The sequence below is a fragment of the Ascaphus truei genome, chromosome 2 (assembly GCF_040206685.1).
Source record: "Ascaphus truei isolate aAscTru1 chromosome 2, aAscTru1.hap1, whole genome shotgun sequence".
NCBI classification, from domain to species: Eukaryota; Metazoa; Chordata; class Amphibia; order Anura; family Ascaphidae; genus Ascaphus; species Ascaphus truei.
The window spans coordinates 438,307,982-438,328,917 of NC_134484.1; the positions used below are offsets into that span (position 1 = coordinate 438,307,982).

Consider the following 20,936-nt stretch of genomic DNA (forward strand, 5'->3'; position numbering starts at 1 on the left):
AAAAAAAAAAATGTCACTGTGCACCAACATTTTTTCTTTTTTTACCCTCAACATTGCATCTGCCAGTGTTTCTCCCTTCTCAGGACACCTCAGGTCAGGCTTTAGGAATAACCAATGCTTTATCAAGCACACAATGCTTCCCTTATAGGCGAAACTGTGACTAGCTGGGGTATTGAGAAACATTAGTGTCATACTGTAGTCTGGGGCTGGCGAACTCCTAACAGCTCTGTAAAGTGCTGAGCTTGGGCGTTGTCATGGAAACAAAAAAAAAGAGGCCGGCGAACGTCAGGCGGAGAGAGCAACGTGTTTCCTGTGTGATGACGCACATCCGGAAACAACTGCGGGCGGGCTCGCGGCTCAAGTTTGAACGAGAGAAGGCGCGCGAAGCGCTGTTGGGCCGGATCGTTACGAGCTGCGGGTACGGTAAGTGCGTCACAGCCGAGACCTGGCAGCAGCCGCCCGCACTGAGGACAGAAGCCCTTTTGTGCCGGCGCCCTACGCCTCCCAACATGTAGCAGCCCCTGTCACAAAGAGGGTTGACCGGAGGGTTATATATCTCACATTGATCATACACTACATGTATGAGAGAGAATTTTGATGAAAGAAAAAATAATTTCATTTTTTTCACGAGGGAGTCTTCCTGGGAGTTTGAATCCTGGGACAAAACCAGCCTCCCGTTTGCATGAGATATTCTCATCTAGCTCCCGAAGGTCTCTGTGTTATTAAAGATTCAGCACAAGCACACTAACATAATGGAAAGGCTGCGTGCTGTGACCTGTATTTGTGTGGCTGAGTCCCCGCTGGCGCTGAGCACGCTCATGCTTGGGGAGCGCTCCAAGCATGAGCGCCGCGTGTCCTCTGATTTACGCAAGCGCGGGGGAAGGGAGAGGCGGCATTGCGGGCCGGCTGAGCGAGCGGGGAAGTCAGATTTTTTGTTTTGTTTTGGTGAGCGCAGGTGGGCGTGTGCCTGCGCATGAGCGCGCGCCACGTGAGTGGGAACATACATATTTATATGTAAGTTAAGCGGCAAGCGCCGCCCGCTCAGCACTAGCGGGGATGCAGCCTATGGCCTGGGACATAGGTTCAGCCGCGCTCCTGCTCTGCCTCGCCTGCTCAAAATGGAGCTTTTTCCTGTCCTGGCAGGCGAGGCAGTGAGCGCGCTCTGGGGGCGAGGCGGAGGCGGAGCGGAGGCATGTCAGGAGGTGAGGCGGGGCTATTCCCTCGCTCCCATTGGATCCGCTTCCCAGAGCGGCACATTTTAAACTTGCCTGTCTCGGCAAAGTTTCTGAGCCTCCGCACGCATCAGCACGCATGCGGAAGGGGAAACTATAGCCGCGCTGATGACAGATGCAGGGGGTTAGTGCATCTGCTCAGCGCGGCTCAGCCCGGCTCAGCGAGGCTGAAGCTACTATGTCCCAGGCCTATGGGCTGGAGCACACGACGCTGCGTGCGCCTCCGTCTGCTGGGCGATGTGTGATCATCCCCAGCAAACGGAATGATCCGACACACCACACCCCCACGTGACGCGCACGTTGATGATAATGATCGCTAAGGGAGCAGGAAGCCAGGGTCCCTCTCGGCATCTCAAGCAACAGAGACCCCCCTCTCCCCAAAACAAGGGGCTGCAATAAAGTTGTGTGTGACAGCCTGTGATTGCCTGAGACATAGGTCACTGACAAATAATCACACAGTCACAGGATAATCATGTCGTGTATAATGTGCAGCGGGGATTGGGGGTAAAAGCAAATAGTAATCTTTTTTTTTTTTTCCTCTGCCCCAGCTCCTATTGCGCACAGTCCCCTGTCCCAATTTCAGCAGCCAATCAATGAAAACGTCTGGACATTGGCTGCTGAAACTGACGTCGCGCTGCTGCAGCCGGGAATCACACTTTTGAAAGACTCCAGTTACAGAAGCAGCGACGACGCCGTGCTTGGCAGCCAATGGTAGTTTCAACAATGAACACTGCCATTGGCCGCCAGGGGTCGGTGATGAATGCGAGCACGAAAGCGGGTGAACGTCGTGTAGCGCGGTGTGTGCTCCAGCCCTACGACTTGGCTGGCAGTATTGTCACTGTCGTGTTACTGTTCCTCTGCCAGTGACAAGGGGTTTAAAAACGACTGGAAATACAAACATGAAATATTTTCTCTTTCTATATGTTTTTTAGCTCGTTTTGGCAGGTTACAGAACATGAGTCCAACTCCATGCCTTGTCAGCATCTAGATTGGTTTTGACAGCAGCCAGGCTTATTCTTTTATTTGAGTCCTTGTTTGTTTTGGTAGTGAAACAATTATGTAGAAGACGTACTGTATGTTGTTCATGTTTGTAGGCATAATGTTTTCAGATTGGAATATTAAAAAGACTAGTGGGAATACAGCTTTAAAATGAGCCCTTCTGCGTGCCTATAATATTGTGACTGAGGAACCCCATTCCATTTATCCTATATACTTAAGGACTACAGCAGTATTCTGTTTCAGTTTCTTTAATGAACTTAAGAGCTGTTTATGTAATACATAATGTATAACATTGCATTATAATATTTAACCTTTTTGAATTCAAATATTGCAAAATAGGAATAATTTGTCGCGAAGAGTAAAATGTTTGCTGTTGCCATTTCCCCCCCCCCCTAAGGAAACTCTTAGGAAACTGCCAGGTTGAAAACCACTTGTCTACTTTATAAAATCAGTTTTTGTGTATTGCATGTGCACACTGTTAATAGACCAGAAAACCATTGTCTTTATGGAGCTCAGTGTACAGAGCTATGTATCGAGCTCCTGGAAAGTGCATCTTGACACAAAGCTTATATTTGTTTTGCCGTTGCATTATTTATAACCACATTTTATATAGTGCCCTTATCCAGGGCGCTGTACATTAGTTAGTAAAACAATGGTGGGGTTACATAACGGAGGGCCCCGGGCATGCGGCGGGTTCCGTTCTAAGGGCCTGCTGCAAAGCGAAAAGCGCTGGAAAGTGGAACCGCGATTATCAGCGTGTGCGCATGTGCAAACCGGCAATTTCTGCATGCGTGACCCCTGGCTAACCCGTTCTGCGCAGACATGGCGGCCCCCTTCTCTGTACCGCCGTATATGCGGATCGCCGAGAAGCGGGGCCCTACTGAATGGAGCATTTCATATATATTTCATGTATACATATGTATGGGCAGAGAGTAATTGTTAGGATGTCTTTGTGTTGGATGGATGGGAACATTACAGTATTATGGTTGGATTATGGGTTAGATGCATTGAAAGGTTGGTAGGCAGGGGTTAAGGTCAGGTCTCTGGATTTAGTCTTGTCGATGTCATGGTGATGTGTCTGACAGTGGAGGCAATTGATAATGGCACAAAATAATGGACTTTGGTCACAAAAATCCAAAGGCAGAATACAGGATTAATGACACTGAAGTCAACTACTATAGAGGAAAGCAACCGGAGAGTTAGTATGTCAGGTTACTTAAAAGTAGATAAGCAATCTATTTGAAGGGGTCCCAAGTATGTTATACAAGTGTGGAGAAACTTGTGGGGAGCGCAGGTATCACCATAAACATGTAAGGGAAAAGAATAATAATAAAATAGTGTGGTATGTCTAAATAAACACAGCAACCTAAGCAGGAATCATGAATGGGAACTCACATTCTCCCAGTGGTAATACAGCCTTTGAATAGCAATAGATGCAGTGGGTAGATTCAGCAATGTGCAGGGGGGTCTTGCTTGTACACACTGCCTGATGGTGGCAGGACGAACCCTCAATGGAAATGAAATAAAGACAATTCTAGTGCAACACTGTATGTTCACTGAGTATATTGAAAAAGGCAATTGATATTGCACTTACATGATCAACATGTGCTTAGACACGTAAAAATTGATGCGCAGCATAGGTGTACTCCATCCACCCCACTCCCGAGGTCGCGTCGTGTCACTTCCGGTCCGGCCCGTCGCGTCACTTCCGGTTTCATCGGCGAACACAGAATGGATCCTCACGGGTTCTGGGGCTTGTATGGCACACTTCTGAACTGCTGCTGGTTCACTCAACGCGTTTCGCTGGCGTGGCAGCTTCGTCAGGATTCCTGACGAAGCTGCCACGCCAGCGAAACGCGTTGAGTGAACCAGCAGCAGTTCAGAAGTGTGCCATACAAGCCCCAGAACCCGTGAGGATCCATTCTGTGTTCGCCGATGAAACCGGAAGTGACGCGACGGGCCGGACCGGAAGTGACGCGACGCGACCTCGGGAGTGGGGTGGATGGAGTACACCTATGCTGCGCATCAATTTTTACGTGTCTAAGCACATGTTGATCATGTAAGTGCAATATCAATTGCCTTTTTCAATATACTCAGTGAACATACAGTGTTGCACTAGAATTGTCTTTATTTCATTTCCATTGAGGGTTCGTCCTGCCACCATCAGGCAGTGTGTACAAGCAAGACCCCCCTGCACATTGCTGAATCTACCCACTGCATCTATTGCTATTCAAAGGCTGTATTACCACTGGGAGAATGTGAGTTCCCATTCATGATTCCTGCTTAGGTTGCTGTGTTTATTTAGACATACCACACTATTTTATTATTATTCTTTTCCCTTACATGTTTATGGTGATACCTGCGCTCCCCACAAGTTTCTCCACACCATTCCAGATAGGAGATAATTGGATCTTCTCCTAAGAGGGTTGAGCAGCAAAGTTTGCCAGTTTTCAATATATTTGAGCACTTTTGTAATTTATCACAATATTTTTGATTTTTATATATATATATATATATATATATATATATATATATATATATATTTTCACCTTCATAAGTAGCGCCTCACAATTTTTGTTTTGTTTTTTACATGTTATACAAGTGTAAGACACCTATTTTATGCGGAAACGCAACCTCTCAATAAATCAACAAAGATGTTGATGTTCAATGCAGATCTGTCCACACCTTGGTTCTGACATTTCCAGGTACACAAACAAATAAGTAGGAGTAAAAACAAAAAACAAAGTTGCTCTCCACAATTCAGACACGGGAATCTGCTTGTGTGTGTTGTTTAGCATAACTATATTATTTCCAGTGACATTACTAATTTTCAATGTTTTAAAACGGCCACGTAGTTTGTTTGTTATTGGTGAAAGCTTATATTGAGACTTTAATGGAATAGGACCTGCTTACTGTTCCATACTTTATTGAAGACTAGCTAAAGTACCCGACATCGCACGGGTTGATGTACTTTGGAGTCATCTTTTCCATTGCAGACTTGAAACTGAATCAATCGATAATGGCACAGTCTTTAAAGCTGTAAATGCTACTTTCCAACTTTTTTTATTATTATTTTTATATGTAAAGCATGTGACAATGTATAATTCTACATTCTTACCTAAGCTGTGAATCGTTTTGTGCTCTTATAAATCTGTCAAAATCCTGATTGTGTGCCTATCATAAAGGCTGCTTCAGTCAGTGTAACTCAGCAGCTACAATGTATCCTTATATAACTAAGGTAATGTTATCTATTGTTACAGTTTACAGCTCAAACTGCTGGGAACATTTGCCACAAATTTTCCCAAATGGGAAAGATCTTGCATTGCTTGAGAGGTGGGTTAAAATCTGCTATAGAAATCTAAGGATGCTTTAAAACGAATTAAAATGGCATTAAGAGTTGAATACAAACAAAAAAACAGTCTCTATTCTAATACTACAGAACTAATAAAAAACCCCATAAGATTTCATGTTTTTCTGCTTCAACCCGATCAGTAATTCTGCACCACCAACCTCCAGTCACTAAGACTCTCATGTATTTCCTTGATTCTAAGATGCCATCGATTGTAAGACACACCATTGATTTAATAACACCCTTTCCCCCTGCTATGGGAGATTTGGCAGTTGCTACCTGGTTTAGTGCTGCTAAGGTTCTCAGGATTCTGAGCGTCCGCCGATGGTATTGGGGATAAATAGGACAGGCTTTTGGATATTATCTTCTTTCTCTTTGGTGCAGCGCCTCCATCCTCCAAGGTCTATCATAGATAGGTGCAGTCCCTGCAGTAAAACTCTCTTCCCTCCCCCTGAATAACTGCATCCTAGGGCAGGAGTAAAACAACTGGCCTTTATTCTCTTACATCATAGATATCTTCTGGGTTCCTGGAGCCAACCCAAGGAGCCTGAGGCCCCACCATTCTCTTCATATTTCCCTTACCCCCTGATGGGATAAGGGGTATCAGCTCCCACTCCCCTGAGGGAGGAGCCAGAACCAGATCCCTTGCTCCAACTCTACAACCACTCTTCCCCCAGAGAGGAGAGAACAGAAGAACACTAAATTGAGAACTGCATCCCCTTTTTGTTACCAGGGGAGGGTCCCAGGTCTTGCTCCCGTTAAGTGGGCAGTACCTCGGCTGTGGGCCACCCCTCCTGTAACTACTAGGAGTTACTTACTGCAGCAAGGGTCATGATTAACGCTAACACTGCCTGCGCTGGTATCAGGACTTATATGTTAGGCAGAGGAATTTAGTAGCATGGGGTCAGATGGCTACACAGCTTTTTTGGGGGGGGGGGGGACGGGGTGAAGAAACACTACATTAAATGTACAGAAACAATGACACTTAAATGAATGCACCTTCACAGCCTGTCATATGGCAACAGAAGCCTCCTGCTCAGCACTAAGAGTGGCGTGCTAGGGTTTGCAGCATCATGTTTTAGGAACGTCATTCCACAACGTAGAGATCACGTGATCCTCAGTTGACTTGCATTAGCAGCCATATTGGTACAGGAACCATTCCGTTACAAATACCCGTTTTTCAATGTTTTCCAGCATGTACAAAGCTGCTATTCCAGATTCGGGAGGAGGAGGGACAGGTCTTCACCTCTTATTGGAAGAAGGAAACTTATCAGGGGCATTTATAACCAGGGCTCAACTTGCCCGCTGTTGAGTACCTGGGGTGTGGCGACGTCTCCCGGCATTCTCCTGCTTCTCTGTAACTTACGACTGTCTCCCCTACAGCTCCTGTGAAAATGGCTGTGTGGCGTCAAATGACACCGCGTTTCCATGACAATGGGACGCTACATGACGTCACACAGCCTCAAGTGCCATGACAACTGGACACCGCGTGATGTCTTGACAGTTGCAAGTTGCAGGGGAGAAGCAGAAAAATGGTGCAAGACGCCGCACCCCGCCGCCGCAGGTAAGGCTGCGGCCAGGCAGGGAATGGCTGCGCTTGTGCGCTGCGCCCTGCTCGGCCGGACGTTTCATAGCCGTCTGGGGGCGCGGTCATGACGTAACGGAGATGGTTCGCCCTCATTGGGCGAACCGCTCACGTGACGCGCTTGCGAGCGGCAAATTCAAATTTGTTTGCTCTAAGTGCCGAGCGTGCGCAGGCACTTGCTCACGTTGGCCACACAGAATTACCGCAATGTTTCATTGCGGCCAGCATGGGCGCGCCCGCTCAGCGCCACCTTGTCCGAGGCCTAAGACTAGTGAGGCGGGGTATGAGTTTTTTTTTGGGGGGGGGGGCGAGTGACTATTTGTTTTATGCGAATGTTTTTTTTTTTTAATTATATTTGTAGAGCCCTGATTATAACACTATACACTTCAGTTCAAATGGCCAACTACGTCCCACGTTTCTTTTGACATTGCTTGTAAGACGCATCCTGATTTCAGAAACGTTAAAAAGCGACAAAAAAGTGTCTTAGAATTGGGAAAATCCGGCATTTCTTTTTCCCTTCTGGCTCTCACTCCCTCTTACGCCCCCGGTTTGTGGAGAGAGAACAACCAGTCAGAGGCGGAGCAGTTAAAAGCAGGAGAAAAGAAACGACTGTCCCAAAATAAAAAACTAACCCCCAGGTGTACACTCCTAGGGTTTCAGGTGTCTAGGTTTCATGGTCATGGAGCTATGGCTCTGATAGACAGACACACACACACACACACCAGACTATTTTATTATTGTTATAGATGACCGTCTAGTCAATGGTTTTTAGTATGTGGTATTTATTTCTCTCTTCGGTAGGAGGAACAGTTCAAAATGTCAAAACGTGAGGCATTTTTGCAAGCTACTGCAAAGGATTCAGTAGAAGACTTCTTGAATTTTATTCAACTTCACGTGAGTACTGTGTGAAATTTGATATTTTTGGTACAGAGTTGCCAACCACTTAATAAAATCTGTTTAGCTAATTTTCTATCGGGGCTGAAGGAGTGGCTCAGTAATCCCAGTGTAGAGTGACTTGTCCTATGAGCTTATCTCCCTGTGCCTCAGGCACCAAAATTAGACCGTGTTTCTCGCCAAGGTTTAGGGGAGTGCAACGGGATATCAAAAAAAGAAGAAAACAAGAGTGACACAAAATAGTGTAATATGTTTGAATTCTAATGGGGGTTATGTGCCAGTGTGATGTATTACTTACATTCTCCCATAGTTAAAACGGCCTGTTCCAAACTGGCAATTCCAATGGTCAGTGCATGGTCAGTTGATATATAAAGTGGACATTCTTTAAAACCAAATCACAAGTGATCTATATAAACCGGAATCTGTGAGGCTGCATTCTCACCACCTGCGTAGCGTCTCCACGTCCCACCAGATGTTACAGCCGACACTTGCGAATGCAGAGTAGGCAGCAGCAGTGTCTTCCCCACAGTTCTACATTTGGGAAAATATGAGCAATACATCACACTGGCCCATAACCCCCACTAGAATTTGAACATATTACACTATTTTGTGTCCCTCTCTTTTCGTCTTTATTTGCTATGCACCCCCCTATACCTTGGAGAGAAACTGTGCTTTTACTCGCAGGTTTTTTTGGGGGGAGCTACTTTAATATATACTATATGATATGTGTAGAAAACAAATATAGTTTGCTCAAATTTATAAGACGGAGTGTAAAAATGTTAAGTTGTGAGAAGTGCATAACGCAATTGATAAAATTGTGTCAACAAAAATATCAATTGCAATAAAAAAACAGTGAAGTGAAAGACACACTACTTTCCTTGTGAATATAGGGTTTTGCTGCTGTTGATGTAGGTGGCTCAAAAATCACAGATCAGAAAGAATAAAAGCGCAAAACCTTCATGGTGTAGTATTTAAATTGATTTTAGTGCTATAAAAAGGTAATGGATGCACGTACAAAAAAAGACATTCGAATGGGCATTGTTGGTGTAAAAACCGTGTATACGTTCTCTTCAAGGCAGACTCTCGCACCTGGCCCAGATAGGTGTCGGTGGAAGGCAGATAGACGTGTAGTCACCGGAGTAGTACAGGTAACCTCTGATACAAGCTGTAGGAGCGCACACACCACCTCACCCTGCTTGCGTGGACAAATGTATATAGAATTGCACTCGGAAGCGGTAAGCGCCCTGCACCGGAGCGCTCACAGATAACATCACGGCTAGCGCTCGTAAAAATCAAACGGGCAAGTCCGTGCAGGTCTTAATTATAAAAGTTTAAAAAACTAACTTTAGCAACCCAATAAATTGGTACAAAAGTAGGCAAAGCACACAAAACGAAATCCAACACATTTCGTAGCGCGACGCTACTTTATCGGAATAGTTTTAATACTGACTGTGTACTATTTAAACCCCTCCACAGAGAGGGATTGGTTGAGAAATACAGGTGCAATCAATTAATATAAAAACAACATACAGTAGTTGCTTGTTTTAATAAAATAACATGGTAAAAATGAAACACAAATATCCAAGATTGTAAATCCCAGAGGAAAGGGGAGATAAAAAAAAGTGTTTTGGCAGTTATACATTGATATATACAATCTTATAAATAAACCTGCAATTGGTATTTAGCAAGGATAAGCAGGTAAGGCTTATAGGGCCAAACTTCATAGACTGCTCTTAAGATCCTTCATTAGCGTTGGGTAATTGAACCTGTAGAGGTACTCCTAATGACCTTGTGAGCCTAACCCCAAAGAAGGGAGAAAGTGAACATTTACATTCAAGATCTTCACAATGTTCTTGGGTAATTTAATGTTTAATTCCAGTGATTTTAAATTGGTTTATATTAGAGACTGAGCCAAATTGATCTAGAACATGGAGTAAGTTTGGGAGATCAGTTAGTGGTTTGCATATGGATAGCAACACACAGCCTCCGACGAGTGACAATTTATATTCTTTCCGTCCTAACGAAATACCTGAAGTGTTAGGATTGGCTCAATGACTGTGATGAATAGGAGAGGGGAGGGGGGGGCAACCTTGCCTTGTAATTAGCTATCTGAACCTTATCAGTCATGATCCTTTGACCTTAGCGGTCAGAGAATTCTATAATTCTTGCACGCCTCTAAGAAAGTTGCCTGATAAGCCCATATATTTCATAACCGAAAATGTGTATTTCCAATGAAGCCTGTCGAAGGAATATTCAGCATCTAAGGAAAGCAATACAGTAGGCACCTTTTGTCAATCGTGCTCTATGGATAATATCTCCTAACGTTGTCTGGGGCATGCCTGGAGTGGGTGAACCCAACTTGATCTTGGTGGACTCTTCTTTACTTAAATTAAGTGAGGCGGTTGGCGAGGATCTAAGCGAAGAGTTTGACATCTGTATTGATGAGGTAGATTGGGCAGTGACTGGCACAACTGATGGGATCTTTACCTTATTTTAGAATCAATACGATATTGACTGAAGCCTTTGTCTCTGGCACTTGCACGTCCTCCAGAAATGTATTTAATAATGTGGTTAGATAGGGGGTAAGGATATGTTTTTATAGTATGAATTGGAAAAGTCATTAGGGCCGTGGATTTAAGATTATTTTTTTATCTCCTCACCTGAGAGAGGTTCAATAAGTTTGGCCAGTTGTTCAGCAACAGAAGCTTGCATGATCTCAAAAAGCAATACAATACAGGTTGGTTAACCAGCTTAGGATCGACAACCTTGTCTTCGTAAAGGGTTTGGTAAAATTGTTGTAATTGATCAATAATTTAAATAGGGTTGTGAGTCCATGTCATTTGTACGTCGAATAGCATGAATGTTATGCAAAGAGTAAGTATTTTATTTATTCATAATGTTTTACCATGAAGTAATACTTTGAGTCACCTCTCGAATTCAAGTAAGTCCTGGGCACAGCGTTATCACAATACATGGTTACATTAAAAGAACTTCAGGCTTGTCCGCCTTTGGGGCGACGCAGATGTACACTGAAGGGGTTCAGATTGAAGGCCGCTGTGAATTCAAAGTCCTTTGTCAAAGTATTCCTCTATTTCCTTGCCAGCATTGTATGGGCCATATTACCCTCCCGTTAGTTTAATAATATCTACCTGTACCTTTTACCTGACCCTTTCCCGTGGTTTGAGGGAATAACTGGTATCTTGTGAATGTTGGTAGCTCCCTCCTTCATTCAATTGTTCTGTGCCCCTAATACTTTACCAACTTTTTACAGAAAGATGCATCCTCTCCTTTTGATTTGAATGAATTACTGCAAGAGTTGCCAAGGAAACAGAAAGAGCAATTATGGGAGAAGCTGAAGACGTTGTTAACAGATACGCTGGTGATTAACCCAGTGGAAGGATGGAAGACAATAGACGATGAAAGTGATGATGACATGGAAGTAGAGTGTCCCTCAAATGTGGTAAAAATAAATCCTACTTCTGTGTTGTTTGTTTCAATTGGCTGAGGAAAAATGTATAGGTTCCATAACCTGGCATTGTATTTGCGTCTAAAAGAAGCAATCACTGCGGCACCTTTCCCCAACCCCTTCTTACACCACCCTTATCGCTCTCTTCCCCCTCTTCACTGTCTGAATTGTTGGAGAGGTGTCTCAGCCAGGACCTGCCTATCCATGTCTTTCCACCCAGTTTAGAGGAGACTGCTGTGACATAGGACAATTGTACACTACAACACTCCTTTTATTTAGATCCTGCTCCCAGAAAAAGAGGTGTACAGGGGGTGTTTGTGGCTTACATTTTGGCATTGGTTGGGCCTTTTTAACAAACTACAGTAGTAGGTAGCTCTGTTGATGTCAATCATTAATCACTACACTGTGACGTGATACCGTGAGATGGGTTAGCAGCTCTCTGCAGTGCACCACTTCTGCTTTTATGAACCCCAAAAGGAGGTGGGGATTAGAGCATTCTTTCCCTGGAAGCTCATTGCTATGCTACGTTGTAGGTTGGCGCATGCTTTTTTTGTATAGCTCACTGGATATTGCTCCTGCCACAATTTTAAACAAAAAACAATATTTCACTTTGCTAGTGCTGGAAAAATAACTGAAACAAACGTTTCATTAGCCAGTCAGGATATGTACTAATGAGCCAAAATTAAACAACCCCCCAAAAATTGTCTGATCTTCCTACTCTTACTGTTTCTATCAGTACCCTTTACTCTGCATAAGCATCCCTCCTACCCATCAATTTCACTGCATGCAATGTTCCACAACTTCTTGCCCTCTACCTAAATCCTATGGTATGTTTGAGCATCCCTCGCCCTACACCAGCACCATGTGTAATGTGCTTCCTGCAGAGGTGAGATAATGGAAGCAACACTTCCTTACTCCAGCCAGACTCTGCCTCACTCAAACTCCACCCCACTTCTCTCCCGACACTTGGCCGAAGTTTTTTTTTGGGGGGGGGGGGGGGGATTGTTTTCTGTGTGCAGATAAAATGTATGTAGGGAAAAGAGAAGATTGATGGCCAGAAGCTACATTTTTACTCTCTAGGACGAAAAGCACTCGCCAAATACGAGTGGGCACGTTCAGTTTTCCAGCCCTGAATACTGCTGTCATCGCACACAGTGGAGGGGGGATTGAGAATGACAGGCAGAGAGGGGGAACGGGGAGATGAGAAGGGCGGCAGTGACAGGGGGAACGAGAATGACAGGGAGAGAAGGGGAGACGGGAGGGAGAGAGGGGGAGACGGGAGGGAGAGAGGATGACAGAGAAATAGAGGAAGAGGGGTAACGAGAATGATGGAGAGAACAAGCTGCTGAAAGTTTGCCTAGGGCCTGAAATATCCTTGCACCGGCTCTCTGGATACTGACAATCACAATGTTGCTCCACTCGAACCAACACTTCACAATGAAGGAGTTTTATTTAATCAATTTAAAGCCAAAAATAGTTGCATAATATAACTGGCTTTTGGCAAATATATATTTTATTTCCACATTTTTAGAAGCAAACCATGACTGTTATTCACGGGGTGACGATTGTTGCAATCTCTTCTATACCTGTAATAGATGAAGATGTAAGCTATGGAGCGCTTCTGGAATGTGCTTCTATACTGAATGGTACGTACTTAATATCTTAAAATGTGAGAAATACACCTTTTATATTCAAACCTGTTTATCAATGGGTTATATTTCTCATTAATACTGACTCAACTGATTTCAATATAAAAAAAAAAAATTTGTTGGGGGGGTGGGATTTAACATTTATGCAGTTACCATGAATGTGTTAAAGTGACAACAATATATACACACATATAGGTGAACACAAGGGATCACCAGAAAGCCCCTAGTAGTTGCACTCAAATAGGTCGCACTAACAGTAATAGTGTGAACACAATAAAGGCTATGAATAGCCTAACCCTTTAATAGGGTCAACCGCAAAAGGTCACACGAGAGTGCACAAAAAAATAATAAAGTTTTTTATTAAACCATAAATAAAATCCGACGAAAAAAAAGAATAAAATCGTATTGTAAAATCCCCAGATGCTGAGTGGAGGCAAATAATGTCACGTAAGTATAACGCCAGAGTGTATTCTTGACTAATGTACACTGTGTAGTGCAAACATATAATAACAGTAGCCCTTTTGTATGGCTAACAGGACAGGGTACTTGGTCACCAAATGTGTCAAAAAGTATTACACAAATGCCATATAGTAAGGTAAATATATATGGCTAGTAATAAACACAACGCTGGTATAGGTGACTGCTGCCTTGAAGACTGCTAGGTAAAGGGTTCTAATGTGCAGCTGGTAGCTCAGGATGTTTGTGACTACCACACGTATCTGGTGTGTTTGGACAAATATATATATATAACTGCTACACACTATGTTGTTCACACATATAGTCACAGCATCCTATTTTGCAGATAACAGGACCCTATTAAAGGGTTAGACTATTCATAGCCTTTATTGTGTTCACATTATTACTGTTAGTGCGACCTATTTGAGTGCAACTACTTGGGGCTTTCTGGTGATCCCTTGTGTTCACCTATATGTGTGTATATTCAATATCTTTCCCCTATGCACCTTTATAGTTTTCTGTTTGTCCTTTGTCTGGTGAGCGACATGTTTCTCTGTGTAGTTCTTAAAGTGACAACATCCTGTCCATTTACCTATGGACTTCTTTTATTTTATTTTTATAATGGAAGCATAAGGCCACTAATTACCGTATAACAGCTCAACTGTTTTTATTTGTAGGTATTTTAAAGGCTTTGCCAAAATCTGAAATTGCTGTTCGGCTTGCTATCCGACAACTATGTGAAGCATGGTGGGAAAAGGGATTACGAAGAAAGGAACAATTTGGAAGAACTGCTTTTCTTTTGCTTTTGTCAAAATCCCTTGAAGCCAAGTCCGTGGTACGTTGAAATGATGAGACACAGTATTTGAAGGGCCTCGTTGTTAAGTTACTGTATATAAACACCTGATTGGGGAATCGGTTTTCTATTTCTGGTTTAATAAAATTACGTTTTACAATGAAGAAATGTAGATTGTGAATCTTTCACAATCTTTTTCAACACATCATAGCTTCCGAAAAAGGGTTTTGTTTTTTTAAATATATAAAAAAAAAGTAAATTTTCAACTGTCAGGTAAAAATTGTATCTGTTGCAATATGTTTTTTTTTAATCAAATGATTTCAGAGAGATATATAATGTGATGCTTGTTTTAATACTTTGAGATAACAAACAATTGGAATGCAACGACTTTATACAATGATCGTCGTGTCTGACAAATTCAAGGATTGGAAGACTGTTCTTAAATAAAAATAATAATAAAATGATGTATTCTAGATTTTAGTGTGACTAAGGCTGCGGCCAGGCAGTGAATGGGCGCGCTGGCGCTCGTGCGCTATGCCCTGCTCGGCCGGGCGATTCGTGGGCGGCTGGGTGCGCGCTCGTCTGGGGGCGCGGCCACAACGTCACGGAGCTGGTTTGTCCTCATTGGGCGAACCGCTCACGTGACGCGCTTGCGAGCGGCAAATTCAAATTTGCATGCTCTAAGCGCCGAGCAGGCGCGCTCACGCTGGCCACACACATTGCCGCAATTTGTTTCATCGTGGCTAGCGTGAGCCCGCCTGCTCAGTGCCACCCTGGCCGAGGCGAGGCCTAAGGCTGCACTTATAATGCCGGTGACAGCGGTGCGACGTCACGTCAAAACGAATGCATTGCTGCCGTCGCGTGCGCTTATAGTAAGCGCGATGCGACGGCTTGGTCACGATCACTGGAAGTCATCTCAATTTGATTTTTCCAGTGGCAGCAGCCTGACGTCGCCGTCGGGTCGCCAGCACTATAAGCGTAGCCTTAGACTAAAGGAAGCTATTTGTTTTTTTGTTATGGTGCAATTGATAATTTCACCTCGTTGAGGTCATGTGATATAGGTTTAAACTAGAATTTGTTTAGATTTTGTGGAATACAGTTTTGGGCTAATTACATTAGTTTTCCATTGGGATAAAAAAAAGGAAGAGAAGATATAGCGCACCAAATGAACCACCCGTGAAATAAAAGAAATAGAATAAATCACGTGTTGAAGAGAAATGATGTAAAATTCACTATACCAGGGGTACCAAGGCAAAATATAAACACAACAAAACCTGATGTCAACAGTAATGGAGAGTCTGCAGCTGTCCAAAAGAGAGAGCTAGTCATCTCAAAAGTACTGGAAAAATAGAGAAAAGAGAGCGCACAACTCTCATAGTCAAGTAAAGTTTTGTAATAAGCACAATTGTGTATAAAGATAAGTATTGTGCGTACATCAAGACAACTCTTTAAGCCATGTCTGCCACATGAAGTTAAAGAATTGTCTTGATGTACGCGCAATACTTATCTTTATACACAATTGTGCTTATTATAAAACGTTACATAACTATGAGAGCTGTGCTCTCTCTTCATTTTTCCATTGTGATAGTTGTTTTTTTTTTTTACCAATTATTGCGATCTACCGTCCTTTATTATTTTAGCCAAGCAATTTCATGGAAAAAAAGCATTTTTTTTTTTTAATAAATCCCCTTCAACAATTATTTTCTGTATTACAATTTTCTTTTAATGTGGAGGCACCATTGTTTAGTAATAATGTTTTGCTGCTGAAGATTGAGCATATTAAAGGTTTTCTGACAAGTCGCATTCCATGTTCTGTTTTTTTTTTTTTTATATAACTCTAAATAAGCCCCTCTTTAGCCTACTTTTTTTTTTTAAATGTACATTTTTAAAGAAATGTAACCTAAATAGACTATAAAAGATTGTGTTTTTGAAATCGCTGCTCTTGTAAAGATCATGCTGGGAGGGATATCAAATACTGTCCATGGATCAAATTTTATAATGTGTGTGTGTGATTTCTTGCAACTTAATTATGACCAAGTTTTATTTTTCCTAATCTTTTAATGACTTTTTCTTGTTTTAATCAAGAATAGTACTGTACATGTGAGCAATTTTGTGTCTATTGACCTGCACATTAATTTACAGGTTTTTATAAACTATGCTCCTGTGCTGAAATCATCTGTTTCCTTTATAATTTTCAGTTTGAATATTTTCCTTTTTGATTTAATAAGGGCGATAAAAGATGTAATTTTCAAATGAGTTTTGAATACGTTTATCTTTTACAGTTAGCTGACATCGCTCATCTTTGGCATCTCCATCAATCCCTCCTCAGTTTTGATTATAACTCATTGGAGAGTAATGACGTGAAGGATTTGTTACTCCAGTGCTTCATGAGCATCAACCACATAAAGAAAGAAGAGGTATAGCTGTATTTTTGGTCTTCCCTTCCTGTTTGGATGTTTTCTTTTTTCCCCATGATGTACCTTGTACTCCTTCAACACCTTCAGTTAAAGAAATAGGTGCACCAAAATTGGGGTAAAGTTCTACATGGTAGTAGATAGTGGTAAAAGGCATAACATCAATAACAAAGTGGTGTGAATGTTTCTTTATATGGCAAATCCAAAATCTTCTATTGTCATTGAGTGAGTGCTAATATACCATACTTTTTCAATGGTGCAGCTACGTTGTTGGTGAAAGGGTAGTTCTCTGCTTTTCAAAAATGTTGTTGGTTATCATGGGGAAAAAAATAAATATTGTGATTTGTTCGTATTTAAATGATTTAAGGCAGGCTAAACACTAGTTAATGTAAACTTTGAATGTTTCCATGTAAGGTAAAGACTTTGTGTTTAATGTATCGAGAGAGTTTCAAATATTGCTTTAAGCAGTCATACCAAGTAATGAACTACAGGCATACCCCGGTTTAAGGACACTCACTTTAAGTACACTCGCAAGTATGGACATATCACCCAATAGGCAAACAGCAGCTCGCGCATGCGCATGTCAGCACGTCATGAACAGCAATACCGTCTCCCTACTTGTACCGAAGCTGTGCGCAAGCGGGGAAACTATGGAGCCTGTTACACATGTCTTATTTACATCAGTTATGCACATATACAGTATGACGATTGCAATATAGAACATGCATCGATAAGTGGAAAAAAGGCAGTGCTTCACTTTAAGTACATTTTCGCTTTACATACATGCGTAGGTAATGCGGGGTATTCCTGTACATGGTTTTCCTCTGTGGCGATAAATTCTACATACCAGTATGTCAAAGCGGCTGTTTGAGCTGATTTCATCAGCAAGTCCCCGTACATTTTCTATCGGAAATGGCAGAAATGGCTGCTTTGGCATATATAGAATTTACCCCCGTACCGTTCTGTACCTGTGCTGTCCAACTGTCACTTTTTGTGATGTGATTTATCTGTAACTATCAACATTTGGTACCGGGGGAGGAGGGGGGGCCTGGGTGTCACCAGTATTCTGATTTTGATGTTGTTACATTATATCTGCTCGCTTGCCATGGAGCATTGTTTTTTATTTTTTTATTTGGGTTAAGGAACCCAAAATTATAGTGTGACATTCTAAGGAACCCAAACAGCGCATCTGAGATCAGATGCATTGTAAATTATTCTGTATTTGGTACCATTTTTTTAAATTACCTGAAAATTACAGGGAACCTCTTTAGGGATACCCTAGGATCCCCTGTTGAAAAACACTGTCATGGAGAGTTAAGTTATGATAAATTAAATTGAAGTCTATGAGACCTGGAACTTACTAAACCATAAACATCATAAACTTCCATAAAAGCGCTCTTCTACTTTTTTGAATTTTTAGAACATATAATTTTTTTGGAAGTAGCTGACCTCAAGTGTTTTGTGGAATTTTCAGTTCTTTCCTATATAACATGAGCAAAGTATATAATTATTTTGAATAATTCCTGTTAAAGAGGCAATCCATGCTGTTTTTTTTTTTAATTCATTTTTGTTATATTGGGTTGAAGCAGGGGGTCTCCAGAGCTGAGCCCCATTAATTTCAGCTCAGGGGACCCCCTGATTCCGGAGATGCAGTCCTCCGTTGTAGGTGCCGGAATCCGTACCAGGGTTCACATGGCTGCTTTTGAAATTTCCCGGGCCCTGTGGGCTAATGGGAAGCCACGGCGTCACCCGGTACAGTTTCCTATTGACCCATGTGACGCAGGAGCTTTAACCTGCAGAAAACTGCAGAGAGATACTAGTACCCCTTCTTGGGAAGCAGGGAGTCCCCGGAGTTTAAATTAATGGGGATCAGCTCCAGACCCCCTGCCTCAATCCTGTATTAAAAAAACAAAAAACCAAGCATGGATTGTTCCTTTTTAAGATATTGATTTACTAAATGTTTATTACGTATACGAAAAAAAACATTTTAAATTCAGACATAAGATAATTTCATACATATCACACAGGCACAAATAGGGCAGCAGAACTCCCCCCCCCCTGTTTCCTTCCCTCACCCCCCTGTTTGATGCAGGGGGTCTTTTGAGCTAAATCACATTGATTCAAGCTCTGGGGGACCCTCTGCTTCCGAGATACTTACCTCAGGAGTTGGTGCTGGTAGCAGCTCTGACTGGGCTAATATAATGGCAACTTAAATGTTTTATGTCTTGGAGTCCAATAGGAAGCAGTAATGTTTCCCCTTGCCGTTTCCTATTGGCCCATTTGATGCGGGACATTTTAAATGTCAGAGAGATTCCGGTACCCCCTACGGGAGGTAAGAATCTCGGGGAAACAGGGGGGTCCCCAGAACTGAAATAGACAGGGTTAAGCTCCGGAGACCCCCTGCTTCAAACCTATAAAATCCCATATGTTGGGCCCCCAGGGGTGCTGCTTTAAAGCCTCAGTCCTACTGAGCAGTGTCTGTTGGAGTGGGGCGTGGGGCGTGGGGATAAAGAGCAGGGAAACTATTGAGCAATAAAGCGGTCTTCCTGAACCACTGGCAAACTGTCACACTATCGATAGGAATAAAACACGCTCTCTGTAAATGTAGTTTCTGTTTGTTTTACAAACTTCTGTTAAAGGGGAGTTAGCGACAACTGACATAAATAAAACCCCACTAACGATACCTTCATCATGTAAATTGTTGTTTTTTTACTCTGTTGCATGGAAAAAATTTCAGGTTCTATGGACTTCTTTTCTGCAGATTGCCGTTGCAGAAATGAATCCTCCTTTTTTCATTTTACCGTGCTCCTATTCCCAAGCACTATAACCGTTACTATCCCATTAGCACTTGCAATGGTCACAATGGCAGGGAAGAAGGTAATTTAATAACTACAAAGCCACTGCTGTTCTGTATTCTGTAGATGCTTTATAATGTCTGGTTTGAAGAGGTGTTCTTGTCTGTTTATAGGAGTGGTTCTGTAATTTTTTTTAAGACTTTTTTTTTCTGCTCTTATCACTTTGAAGTGTTTTTAAGCAAATTTAAAAAATATATATATACAAATTAGTTTCTATTTGTGTTGTAAAAATTGGGAATTGTGTGAAGTCTTTGTTAGGAACTCCTAAAGTCAATTCTTTCTGGTAGAGATTACATGAGTGTTTTTTTGTTCTGCAAATCATTACATACCGTAGCAAGAAAGGATAGTGGAGTCTGTGACAATTACCTGTTGAATTTGAAGGAAGATGAGTTAATATTTTTTTTTAATTTACTAGATGTATGTTCACCTGTAGTTTTTTTTGGAATATACCAAATCGCATTTTATCTCCAATATAACTTTTTATTAAAATATACTTTGTTTTTCCATTATTAGGGTAGACGATTTCTCAGCTTTCTGTTCAGCTGGAATGTCAACTTCATTAAAATGATCCATGGAACCATTAAAAATCAGCTGCGGTGTTTACCAAAGTGAGTTCATATGCACTTTTTGCCTCACCTTTTGCTACATTATTTAGATTATTGCCTTTCTCTGATATCTTGCTATGCAAATACTTTCCAATTGTTATTATTTATATATATATATATATAGCCATAAAATTCACAACAAAAAAAGAAGTGCAAAAGAAAGACAGTATCAATTGAAAGATAAAAACAATTAATAAAAATGGTAAACAAATAAAAAACTTAAAGATTAGCATTTGTGCGATGGAAACATTACATTCCAAAAATCCCTCCAACATCTCGGATGTGTTGGTACCGTAAAGTCCCTCCATGTAGATGAATCCCGGAAAATCACCAAAAACTATAGAGGGACCAAACTCAAAATCCTAAGAATAAACCGCTGCAGAGCTCCTTGCAGCGTTCTCGTGGGACCAGGGGGGCGCCGGAACATCTGTCATCACAGCGTCCTGCGTAAATAACGTGATTACCTCCAAACCTCTACACGTTTCGCATCACATACGCTTCATCAGGGGTTGGGTCTATTGATATAAGGGCTATCATATATATGTATATCTATGTATATGTATACACACACAGTGGTTGACAAATCACCCAAAAAATCTACTCGCCACCTAGTCCCATCCCCAATCCCGCCCTGCTTGG

At 42.1% G+C, this 20,936-nt stretch overlaps 1 protein-coding gene across 10 annotated transcripts in view; it reads left to right on the top strand.

Moving 5' to 3' along the window:
• The first annotated feature begins 321 nt into the window (after positions 1–321).
• Positions 322–20,936, top strand: part of NCAPG2 (non-SMC condensin II complex subunit G2) — a 73,578-nt gene continuing 52,963 nt past the window's right edge. For 2 of the 10 annotated variants that reach the window (XM_075587834.1, XM_075587844.1), the window contains exons 1-8: positions 322–423; positions 7,967–8,059; positions 9,139–9,207; positions 11,331–11,519; positions 13,057–13,171; positions 14,308–14,465; positions 16,706–16,840; positions 20,206–20,300. In XM_075587834.1, the coding sequence (XP_075443949.1) occupies positions 7,982–8,059; positions 9,139–9,207; positions 11,331–11,519; positions 13,057–13,171; positions 14,308–14,465; positions 16,706–16,840; positions 20,206–20,300 (839 nt within the window). In that variant the 5' untranslated portion in view covers positions 322–423; positions 7,967–7,981. The other 8 variants (XM_075587836.1, XM_075587839.1, XM_075587840.1 and 5 more) reach the window with 8 other exon arrangements.